Source organism: Furipterus horrens, unplaced genomic scaffold (genome assembly GCF_987537825.1).
Source record: "Furipterus horrens unplaced genomic scaffold, mFurHor1.1.pri manual_scaffold_6, whole genome shotgun sequence".
Taxonomy (NCBI): Eukaryota; Metazoa; Chordata; class Mammalia; order Chiroptera; family Furipteridae; genus Furipterus; species Furipterus horrens.
Window position 1 is genome coordinate 13,703,069 of NW_028327176.1, and position 12,859 is coordinate 13,715,927.

The following is a 12,859-nucleotide window of genomic DNA, read 5'->3' on the forward strand; positions in this document are numbered from 1 at the left end:
TCACCCAAGCTGGGTACTCAAGGTGCTCCCTCAGTGTGGGCTGAGTACTCCCTCCTCTTGTAGATGAGCTGTTGGCAGGTCAATGGGAGGGATTACCCAGGCTAGTCAGCTGCAAGGACTGGCTGTGACCACTTTACCAGCAACTGCTGCCTTCTGGGGAGGATCAGCTGTGCAGGGGCAGGGTGGCAGTCTGTGGCTGTCTGCTGGGTGTGTAGGCCCTGGGATTCACTGGTTGGTTCAGGACAAGGTCAGCCCCAACCTGTGTTTTCCCCAGGGCCACCCTGCCTGAGAGCTATAAAGCAATTTGAGATGGCTACTACGTGTGCTGGGCTTGGACATTCCCTGGTGAAGCCAAGTTGTGAATCTAGGCTGGCTGCTGCTAGTGCTGGGCCTGGGACTCACGGAGGCCAGCCGTTGCTTGTGTGATAGGATTTAGGAAGTTGTGAAGCATGAGCTGAGACCAGCCATTCATACAGAAAAGCAGCTTGGGTGGGCCTGTAAGTCGGGCGGGGCAAAGTCTCTGGGGATCTCCAAGGCCCGTCAAATAGTGTAAGCCAGGCTGATGGAGTCTCAGATATGGCACCAGCCTGCTGGCTCCATGTTTCTGTTGGGGGAGGGCTCAGAAAAGGGACAATGGGCTCTGCTGATCCCGATGTCAGACACTTCAGCCTCTCCCATTATGCCACTGGCACCCTTCAAGCTGCCACCCTAGGGCTGGAGCTCAGAGGGAGTGAGTCTGAGTAGGTGAGCCCGTGTGTGGGTTCTTTAAGAGGAAGTGCTTGGGGCTCCAGCAGTTTCTTCCATGGACTCAATCCCTACTGGTTTTTGAAGCCAGAAGCTGTGGGGACTTATCTCCCTGGCATTAGAACCCTGGGCTGAGGGGCCTGGTGTGGGGCTGAGACTCCTCGCTCCTGAGATAGCCCTCCTGAATTTTTATCCACCACACGTGGGTGAGCGACCAGGCTGTTCCGCGTCTGCGCCCCTCCTGCCAGCCTGGGTGGATGTGGTTTCTTTAATTCTGTAGTTGTCAGACTTCCATTCAACTTGATTTCTGACAGTTCTAAGTGATGGTTGTTCTATATTTTAGTTGTAATTTTGTTGTGGTTGTGTGAGGAGGTGAGCCGTGTCTGCCATCTTGAGTGGAAGTCCCCTAAAATACAGTTTAGTTATAAACTTAAAAGCAACATGTTAAGCAGGTTTGTAAATAAAATGAACATAAAAGAAAGGAGTACAGTAGATCCTCAAATAATGTCCTTTTATTCAACCTTACGCGTTGATGAGAAAAAGAAAATCGGCGCTGACTGGTGTGCCTCTTGGGTTGGGCATCATCCTGTGAACTGAAAGGTCTCCAGGTCCATTCCTGGCCAGGACGCATGCCTCGGGTGCGGGCCAGGTCCCCGGTTGGGGATGTGCGAGAGGCAACCGATCGATGATTCTAACATCATCGATGTTAAAATCTTAAATAAAAAATAAAATTGAGTTCCACTCAAGACCACTCTTTGTATGGTGTTTGCATGTTCTCCCCATGTTTGCCTGGGTTTTCTCTGGGGACTCCAGTTTCCTGCTACACCCCAGAGATGTGCATGTGTGGTGAATTGGTGTGTCTAAATTGTCTGAGTGAGTGTGGGTGTGAGTGGTCCTGCAGTGGATTGGCGTCCTGTTCGGGGTGAGTCCCACCTTGTGCTCTGAGCTGCCTGGAGGGGCTCCAGCTACCTGGGCCCCTGAACTGAAATGAGTGGGTTGGAAAAGAGTAATCTTACTCGTTTTTATTCATCTTTTTAAAATGTATATATAGCTCACATTTATTTCAGTGTTTAATAAAAGAAGTGTTTTGGGTCTTTATAAGTTTGGTGACATTTTTGTGACCAGAGATATGCCATGGGACCTAACTCTTGTTTATATCAATTAGCCTGTGGTCACATTGGTTTCATTATAACCTCGTTTCACTTCAAGTCACAGTTTCTGAGAACCTATCCTCCGTGTTGAGTGAGGACACAATGTGCATACCCAGTCTTTATTTTGTTTCTTCCATTTACTAAACATTGCATTATATATAAAGGAATAAAATAGGAAACAAATAAAATGTTCAATAACCAAAAACGATTACTTGAAAAATCGTCCAAAATGTTGGATGATTAAGTTAGGAGTAGTATATAGGAATAGAGGTAGAACATTTTTAAAACTTCTGAAGAATTGATAGGACATGTAAACTGTGGTAACCTAATTAGTTTATAAAATAGCTAAAGATTAAACATAATCTCTAAGTTCAATTTAGAGTTTAACATTTTGTTGAAAGAAGCATCCACGTGTAGCACAAAACCTTCAAAGGTAGTGTTTACTCCTCTACTAAATCTTCAGGTGCAGATTATGTAAAGTTTTTAATGCCCAGTGCTGTTGGAACTTGCCGCTGAGTACCCTAGACCAAGCTGTTTTTCCATATGCTTCTGACATATTCCTCAAATTTTGCCATATCTGTTTTATCATCCCTAGACTAACCAGCCTTTCTTAGACTTCTTTGGTTCTTACAGAGCTGCATTGTCTAATATAGTAGCCACTAGCTACATGTGGCTATTTGTTTCAATTTCAATTAATAAAAATTAAGTAAAATTAAAGATTCAGTTCCTTAGTCACACAGCACATTTTTAACTGTATTTTTATTGTCGACACTATTACAGATGTCCCCCTTTTCCCCCACTTTGCCCAGCTCCACCCAGCCCCCGCCCCCCTTCCCTCTGGCCATCACCTCACTGTCGTCTGTGTCTGTGGGTTATGTATATATAATCTTGGGCTAATCCCTTCACCTCCATTCATCCAGTCCCCTCCTCCCAGCTCCCGTCTGACAGCTGTCAGGCTGTTCCATGTATCCATGTCTCTGTTTCTATTTTGTTCATTAGATTCCATGTAGAAGTAAGATCCTGTGGTATTTGTCTTTTTCTGACTGGCGTATTTCAGGTGCTCAAAGCCACACATGGCTAGTGGCTACTGTACTGGACAGTGCAGACGCAGAATCCCCAGGGGTTTTTGTTTCCTCACCTGTAAAATGAGGATACTGATAGTACCTAATTTATAAAGTAATGGTGGGAGTTAGTGAGTTACTGCATACAAAGTACCTGAAGGATTGTCAGGGCTCAAGAAAGGTGAGCTGCTTCCGTTTTTGTCGTCCTTTGCTGTCATGTTTTGTCATCAGGATTTCTACAAAGTCATATAGTAGTAAATCAGCCTATAGCCACATTGCTTGCCTTCCTAGTCACAGGAATCATGACAGGTTGATTGATTTATTTTACAGTTGACTGATATATCAGGTAGGTTATTTTTTTTACTATGAATGTGGTATTTATTTAGAAAGTGTGTAAGTTTAGCTATTTTAGGTTCTTAGTTCTTTAGTACCTGTTTCGTTCCTTTTAAATCTAATCTTATAACTTGTTTTTCAGAGAGGATATTTACAGATTTTTTTTTTAAAAATCCAACCACTTGGGGCTAATACATATATGTATATATTTATGGAGGAAAACATTGGTTAATAAAATTATATAGGTTTCAGGTGTACAGTTTTGTAATACATCATCTGTATATTGCATTGTGTGTTTACCACTTCAAGTCAAGTCTTCTAAGTATTTGTTAAATCAAATCCATTTTAGTGTTTCAAATTATAGTGGGCTCCTACATTTCTATGATATGCATTCCTGGAAACAATTTTATAAGGGAGATTTTTATATAATGTAGGCAACAAATATTCAGTATTCCCTCACTTATCGTGGGTATTACGTTCTAGACCCCCCCACGATAGGTGAAAATCCATGAAGTAGGAACCTTACATTTATTTTAATATTTATATATATTTTAAGGCTTTATAAACCCTTCCCCATACACTTATAAGCCGTTCCCAGTCCCTTATTAACCTTTTCCACCCTTTAATAAACACTACTTATGTTCTTAAACATATTCTGCACTCTTAAACCTATGTAACTTTAACAACATACTTACACAGTACCACAAAATCCCGCGATATAGCGAAAAATCCACGATAAATAATTAAATATAATATTTTTAAAAATCCCGTGATACAGTGAGACTGTGACAAGGGCACCGCGATATAGAGAGGGACTACTGTATATGAGTTTATATACCTAAACATATTTGGTTTCTTATTGGTAGAAGGTGAGTAAACTGGAAAAGGTCAGAAGGGAAGTATAGATGGTTATTAGCCATGTTGAATCTATAGAGCTCAAGAGACCTTAGAGGGCTGGTACAATCATATGTGAAGGATAGACCACAAAAAATTTGCCTCATCTCCTTTTCTGTTCCCTCTTTTATTCATTCGCATTTATTCCTCAGTCACTTTTAAGTGTTTGCTCTGTGCTGTGTACTCTGCTCGTTCTGGGGATGGAAAGATAAACACACAAAGCTCCTGCTCTCCATGGGCTTGTAGTCTGGTAGAACAGATGGACATAAAACAATTACAGCACCTTTCTAAGTGCTCTGTGGCCGCATGGAGTAGTCTCTTGACAATCTGGAGGAGGAAGCAATTAATTTGACCTGCAGGTGTTAGTGACCTCCTAGAGGAAGTGCCATCTGCCCTGGATTTTGAAGATGAAGTTTGAAATAAAAGGGGTGGGAGGTGATGTGAATGTCAGTCCAAGTAAAGGGAACACAAGTCATGGGATGTGAAAGAGGAAGTTATACTTATGGGATCTGTAAGGATTTATTTTTCTGGGATAGGGGTGTATTACCAGCGTTCCTTTTATCCTGGGTTTTTTTTTGTATTTTCTTCTCATTAAATATTAAATAAATTTATATTACAGGTAGTGTCACAGTTAACATTGTTTCACCTATTTGGTATATAAACAGTGTTCAGAAAATTTGGTTGCTTTGACATGTAAAATTTTTATATTTAAATATCAACTTAGATGCATTTCCTTTACATTTTGTCACTTATTTTTAAATGGCAAAAATAACATGGCTAAACTAAAATAGATATCAGAGTAATCAGGGAGGTACTATGGGGTAGTAATTAAGAGCCTGAATTTTGGAGTTATACTCTAAAGTACAAGAATATTCTGGCTACAAATTATATTAGCTGCATGGTATTAGGCAAGTTATTTAACCACCTTACACTTCAGTTTTTCCATCTGTAACACATGTAAAACCTAGTTCATAGAGTTGTAAAAATTAAATGTGGTAATATTAATATACTTAGAATGGTTGCTGTCGTAAACTAATACTAAGTATATAGTAGGTGCTGCTTCTACTAAGTGCTACTCTTCCTCCTTAAAAAGGAATGAGAGAGAGGGAAGGTTGTCTGCCTGAGATAGCAAGTCAAGAGTTGAGAGAGTATCACGGTAACAGGGGTTAAAAAAAAAAAATCTCTGTATCTGTTTGAGAAAAAGTGCGTTAGGTGAGGTTAGCTCCTGTTTTAACAGGGTAGAGCAGAGGGATACATGTATCATCCTCAGGCGAAAGAGAATTTGCCAGGTACTGGACCGTACAATTCACTTTGACAGCCACCAGGCGTTGCCTTTGGGCAGCACTGTTGGCCAGCTGTAGCTGTCCGGAGTGGGCTGGAAGGTAAAGGGGAGCAGAGTGTCCTGCCGCGGAAAGAAGAGGGGCAGTGTGCAGCCCTGTCTTGTATAGGACAGTGGTTCCCAACCCTGGAGGCGCAAAAAATCTCCTGGAGGGCTTTTTAAAAATTAGGAAGTTTGTGCCTCATCCCCCAGAGATTCCGATTTAATTGGTCTGCTGGAATAGGCCCCCCACCCCCACCCCCACGCTCCCAAGGCGATTCAGCTATGGGTTGAAAGGACATTGACTAGTCAAGTATTGCCTGGAGCTATTCTTACCAGATAAGGATTAAAGGATTAAAAGGGTTAAAAACCTGCCCAAGTCACAAAACTGGTTAGCATACAGACCAGAGCAAAACCTCCACTCTCTTCCTTTACACTCTGGTGTGCTGTTAGCTATCAAAGCAAGAGGGCAAAGGTGTATTTGGTGGTAGTGGAAAGGATAGTTAAAATGATTTTTTGCTTGTTTTTCATGATTTGAGAGAACCTTATACATGCTCAGGCTTAAGAAGCTATCCTCTGTTTTAACAACTCTGCTAACAAGAATACTTTCCAGGGCAGTTGATTCACTCTTCAGTACAGCCCGAACTTCCTAACATGGTGGGCTTGTTCCTGATTCCTTTAAGAATAGCAGGTAACCATATTCTATGTAACTTAAAAAAAACTTAAAGTTACTACCATGTTTTCTTTAATCTTTGATTCCTCTTGCTTAGTACTTCAGTATTTTTACTAGACCCCTCAGTTTCGTGACCCCCTTTTTTCTGGAGCTGCTTTGTTGCTCCTGTTGTTATATGTTCATTCATAACAACACTAAGTCTTGTTTCAAGATAGTGATTTAAAGCCATATTTTCTTTTTTCCTGGATCCCATTTAAATTATCAAAGAAAACTTTTTGTCTTTAATCCAAGCTAGCTTTAGGAAACGGAAAAGGCACTGTCAGTATACCAGAAACTTTGAAGAGTTTCCAGAAAGGAGGGAACAGATTAAATTGGATTCAGTGTAGGCATAGGGAGTCTGACTGGGCTGATGTTTTCACTAGAGCTCTAGAGTAGATGAGGCTGGAATTCAGAGTGGACGGCCGGGCTGAGGGCAAATCAAAGGATTTCCATACTCTATCAGTGCAGTTGGAAGTTTCCCACAGAATTCAGTCTCAGACTTTATGGATGCAGACAGTGCTCTGAGTAAAGTGGGGGGTTTTACAGGATGTGAAATGATGTTACAGAAATCAGTTAAAATTCTAACCAGCACCAGACAAAAAGAGAGAGCTAGCATATCAGCCTGGAATGGCTGTGGGCCACAGACACAAGAGGAGTTTATACTCAGTCTCAAGCTGTGTCCTGTGGGCATTAACTGGGTTCTTGCCAGAAAGACGGGGGACTGCACAAGAGACGAGAATGAGCTCCCACCTCAGTGTTGCAGGCAGCTGTAGGGGGCAGGCACAAAATACCATGCGTTTTTCTGCATGCTTTTTTTCTGTTAAGCAAAAGTCTTAAGCTACTGGGGGGTCACTGGAAAGATATTAGCAAAGATTCATCTCAAGAACATTGGCAGAGACACATTGCTACTGGGGTAAAGGTAGAAGAAAAAGCTCTCTATCACTGGGGAGGGGAAGGAATCTTCTTGGGCCTAAGATTCTATACTGATACTAAGCAGAGGTACTGCTCCTACTGCTCCTTGGGGGAGAAGTGGGAAAGTCCTTCGGAAGATCAAGGAAGAGGAGACACAAGGAGGAGTTTGGATGCCCCTGGATGGAGGAGCAGAAATACAGAGAAATCCACAGCGCTGGGGCCCAGGTGCACAGGGCCTGCCTAAAACTGAGTGGGGATCAGGGTCAAAGCCATCTCGTAAGGGATGGCAGGCTCAGCAGTCAGTTAAATTTAAGGTGCTACCAGCAGTTTAGGAGAACCACACCAGGATGACTCCCAAGGCCAGTTCTGAAAGGGTAAAGGTCATTAATGCCTCTCCCACCTCTTCGTGTTTAAGGTGCTTCCTCCTCAGATGCCTGATTGTTGCTTTCTGCCACCACAAAATCTAGGTGTCCCATTTGGCTGTAACTTCACTGTGATACAGAAGGGTTAGATACAAGAGGGTCAAGGGTATTTTTGTACACCAAAGCAGAATTAACTCGGAATCCTCTAGGTCCCATTTTAGCAGAGCTGTCGGGAGCTGGAGGATGTACCAACCAGGCCTACCTGCAGTTGCTATTAGGAGAAAGAAAGATGCGTCATGTCCAAGAATGATCAGGATAGGACCCTAAATTTTCACAATAGATCTGTATGTCCCCTACTATCCCACCACCACCACCCTTTTAGCCTTCATCATTAGCCTGGAAACACTTAAGAGGTGATGATTATCCCTTTCTGGGGATAGCACATTCAGTGGCCAGACTGTCTTCCTTTAAGGAATGTGGACCAAAAGGAGATGATGGAAGCAAAGTCAGACCTCGGTGGGTTGTTGAGCAGCTTCAGTGATTACAATCAACGTCATAGTGCTAATGGTTCAGAAAGTGGAAAACAGGGTACAGGTTAGTTTTAGGGCCACAATAGTGTAGGCATCGTTGGCTGATTGGTAACTTGAAAAAGTGTCAACCATTTGAGGCACCACCAATAGCCTGAGAGAGGGTCAAAGGTGCAATGTAGTCAGTCGGCCAAAAGCCAAAGGGGGCGATGCCCTGTGCAGTGAGACCTCCTCCCACCCCTGCCACATCCACATCCACATCCAAACTCAGACAGGAGTCACAGGTGGTATCTTCTGTATCACACAGAGTAGGATTTAATCAGCAGCATGATTTCAGTCTAAGTCAGAGAATGGGCCCTTACCATCAGGAGCTACATTAGTGACCCAGACCGTTCATTAGCAGTTACAATTTGTTTTCAGTTTGCAACCCCAAAGAGGGTGTCTTTAATCTGTCAGTTAAAATTTTCCAAGTGGCAAACCAAACAGATGGGCCATTGGCCACAGCCCAAAAGTCTGAGTCTCCCCACTGAACAGAATGTCCATGTCACCTTTTGGTCCTGCATAGCCCTGAGGCTGAACAGTCCTGACGGCCCAGTGGACACCATTGGCTTCAGTTTCCCTGACCCACTAGTGCACTAGTCCCAGGCATTTCGGGGAACCTCCCTGATTCAGTAGCTTTGCTTCAGACAGTGGAGTAGGAATAGTTTCTCCTTAGAGGGCTACCTGCCACCTTTTCTTAATGTAAAGCCAGGGTGCCCTTGGGACCAGGCTGTCTTTGTTCTTAACTGTATCATTTCTGGTTGGCAAGCAAGGCTTTTGGATTCTTCTCACCTTGTTAGTTAATGGAATTCAAGTTGACCCACCCCAAAACAGGACTTTGAGGTGGGAGAGTCACTAGGTCTCCATGGGACAAGTATCCAGGTGGAGGCCACTTCTCTTTGCCAAAGCCTCCGAAGGCAGAATCCTCAGTCACAAAGATTTGTGCTGTCCAGTACCCAGAGTCAGTTTTGTTGGGGTACAACAGCTAGTCCTACTGGTGGAGGTTTTTAGTTTACCAGTGTTGACTTATTTGTTTCGACAAATGTACTATGGTTATGGAAATTGTTAACACAGTAGAAATAGGGTGATGGGTATATAGGGACTCCCTACTATCTTTGCAACTTTTCTGTAAATTATTCCAAATCTAAAACCATCCCAAATTAAGAAGGTTATTTTAAAAAGTACTAGATGGCTCTCCATCGCTTACAGGGTAAACGTCAGACTCTTGAGAATGGTATTTAAGACCCTTTACAATTAATTCCTCTTACCTATGTCTTACCACTCACATGGTGCTTTAGCTGTTAGTCCGCAGGGTGTGCTTCCTTGGCATCTCATGCTGTGCTCTGTTGTGTGAAATGCCCCATTCCCCCTCTTCACATGGCAGAATTCAAGCCAAGCTTCAAGGCTCTGCCTCCGTCTTACTTTCCCTATTATCTCACTCTTGATGCTTCTACCTCAGTATTAGCACAGCTTTTATATATGGGGTGGGCAAAAGTAGGTTCACAGTTGTGAGTATGCAAAAACAGTTCATTCTTGTATTACTATTTATTTTTTTAAGTATATTTTATTCATTATGCTATTACAGTTGTCCCAGTTTTTTTTCCCCTTTGCCCCCTCTGCCTGGTACCTGCCTTCCCTCCAGCAGTCCCCTTCTTAGTTCATATCCATGGGTCATGCATATATGTTCTTTGGCTTCTCCATTTACTTTTCTATTCTTAATATCCCCCTGTCTATTTTGTTCCTACCAGTTACACTTCTTAATCCCTGCACCATTTCCCCCATTTTCTCTCTTCCCCCTCCTAGCTGTAACCCTCCAAATCATCTCCATACCTATGATTTTGTTCCTGTTCTAGTTGTTTGCTTAGTTTGTTTTTGTTTTTTGTTTTTGGATTCAGTTTTTGATAGGTGTGCGTTTTTGTTATAATGTTCATAGTTTTGATCTTTTTCTTAAATAAGTCCCTTTAACATTTCATGTAATAATGGCTTGGTGATAATAAATTCCTTTACCTGCCCTTCCATTCTAATGATGGCTTTGCTGGATAAAGTAATCTAGGTTGTACGTCCTTGCTTTTCATCACCTTGAATACTTCTTGCCAGCCCCTTCTTGCCTGCAAAGTTTTTTTTGAGAAATCAGCTGACAGTCTTATGGGAACTCCTTTGTAAGTAACCCTCTGCTTTTCTTTTGCTGCTTTTTAGATTCTCTCTTAATCTTTAACCTTTGGTATTTTAATGATGATGATGTGTCTTGGAGTGGTCCTCTTTGGGTCTAGCTTCTTTGGGAGTCTGTGCTTCCTGGACTTGTATGTCTATTTCCTTCACCAAATTAGGGAAGATTTTATTTTATTATTTTTAAAAATAATTCTTCTTCTTTTCGTCCTGGCACCCCTGTGGTCCGGATGTTGGCACATTTAAAGTTGTCCTAGAGATTCCAAACCTCTCCTCATTTTTTGGCATTCTTGTTTCTTCTTTAGGTTCTGGTTGAATGTTTATTTCTTCCTTTTGTTCCAAATCACTGATTTGAATCCCTCCTTCCTTCCCTTCACTGTTGGTTCCCTGTATATTTTTCTTTATTTCACTTTGTATAACTCATTTCTTCCTTTATTTTTTGCAATACTCAATTACTTCCCTGAGCATTCTTATCACCAGTGTTTTGAATTCTGCATCTGATGACTTGATTATCTCCATTTCATTTAGTTCTTTTTCTGGGATTTTGTTCTGTTCTTTGATATGGGCTATATTTCTTTGCCTCTTCAACGTGACAGCCTCCCTGTGTTTGTTTCTGTGTATTAGGTAGAGCTGCTCTGACTCCCTACCTTAGTAATGTGGCCTATGCAGCAAAGGCACCTGTAAATTGTGTGGGGTGGAGCCATAGGTAATTGCCCGGGTAGGGTTACCTGCTTCACTGATTTGTGGCTCTGTTTGTGGTAGGGGGCCCGGATAGGGGACAGTGCTGCTGCCTGGTTTCTGGTGATTTGCCCGGCACTCACCCCATTTTCAGTCACTTCACCTACTTCCTGTATTGACTGGTACCCTTCCAGCTGCTGCCCTGGGATTTGTGTGCATTCTAAGACTATGTGGGCCCTTTACACTGCAAAAATCCAGCAATTTCTTCCCCCACCACAACTCCCACTGGTTTTTACAGCCAGAGGCAATGGGGGTTTATCTTCCTGGTGCTGGAGCCCTGGGCCGTGCATTCTAACCTGGGGCTGGGATTGCTCGCTCCCAGGGTATCCCTCCCGATTTTTATCCACCACACGTGGGTGTGGGATTGTCTCTTTCTCCACTGTCGCTGGTCTGAGCCCCATTGCTTCCGCCCCTCCTATCCATCTACATGAATGTGGCCTCTTTTAGGCCTTGGTTGTCAGACTTCCATATAGGTAATTTTCTGACAGTTCTGGTTGTTATTGGTTTTTGAGATTTGCTGGTAATTCTTTCTATGGTTGCTCAAGGAGATGAAGTGTGTCTACCTACGCCTCCATCTTTACTGGGAGTCTGTATTACTACTTACTAATTACTGAATTATTTATTTGTATTACAACTGTAAACCTACATTTGCCATTCCCTGTATATTTCCACCTCGGATGCTTCACAGTTTAACATCTAAATAAGAGTTCCTTGAGGATGGGAATATTTTACTCATATTTTTCCAGTGAGTAGTATACAGTAATTGTTCAATAGATGTTAATTAGGTGAATGAGTGAAAAGCCTTCTAGGTTATGATAGAGCTTTACTCTTTGTCCTCACTCAGGTATTAAGTACTGTCATTAAAAAGACATTTGTGATTCATATTTACATTCTAGAATTATATAAATTAAGCATCCTTATACATACAATATAATATTTTTGTCTTCCATTTATGTTTTAGGAGGGCCAAACATGTGGGCTATTACCTCTGAAGAACGGACTAAGCATGACAAGCAGTTTGATAACCTTAAGCCCTCAGGAGGTTACATAACAGGTTTGTGTTGATAATTTATTTGTGAATTATGCTTTAATTTGATTGCCGTCATATGTGTATTATTAAATGATAGGATTCCTATCAAGATGAAATATTGTCATTTGTGACAACATGGATGGATCTTGAGGGTATTATGCTATGTGAATTAAGTCAGAAAATGACCATATGATATCACCTATATGTGAGTTATAAAGCAGAAGCAACGATTACTAATGACACAGCTGACAGCATGAGCACTGGCATGTTTCTGTCAGCCTCCCTTGTCTCCGAGTCACACAGGGACCGTGCAGAGGTCCCAGAAGGATGCTACTCATGCAGCAGTTATGTTGCAGGAGAGGAACACTGAGCTTGAGGGAATGCACCATGTTTTAGCAAGTGGGAAGCCACTTTATTCTTTGTTCCAGAGGGAAGCATTACCCCGTCCCTCCAGGTAGGTCACTGCAAACCCAATTCTGAGAAATGGCCAGGTAGAGGGCAATTAGTATCTTGCATTCTTGGCATACACAGCTGGATGAATAAGATTGTGAAAGACCGTGGATGGCTGTCCCTCCAACATCTGGTATTTTTTATTTAGAACTTTATTGGGAAACAGTGGTTTTAACTATCAATTTTATAAATAGAAATATTATCAAATAAGACTTCAGTTGTGGAAAAACTATGATGAATAGTGTAATCTTTTTATCACTGATTAATTGTATAACCAGTTGTAACTTTTTTTTAGAACATCTAAGTTTTATTAATGAAATTTAAATAATTTTATATATGTATTTCTGTTTAATTTTTTAATGATGGTATTAAAATTATAGTGAATCAATAACATTATTATTGCCTATTATTTTTCACAGGCA

The 12,859-nt window shown here is 41.9% G+C and overlaps 1 protein-coding gene across 1 annotated transcript in view; it reads left to right on the top strand.

The window, feature by feature from the left end:
• ITSN2 (intersectin 2) overlaps nt 1–12,859 on the top strand; it is a 120,880-nt gene that overhangs the window by 22,828 nt on the left and 85,193 nt on the right. Inside the window, exon 3 of the mRNA XM_090280983.1 lies at nt 11,919–12,011. Within this exon, the coding sequence (XP_090137109.1) occupies nt 11,919–12,011 (93 nt within the window). The remainder of the gene's footprint in view (nt 1–11,918; nt 12,012–12,859) is intronic.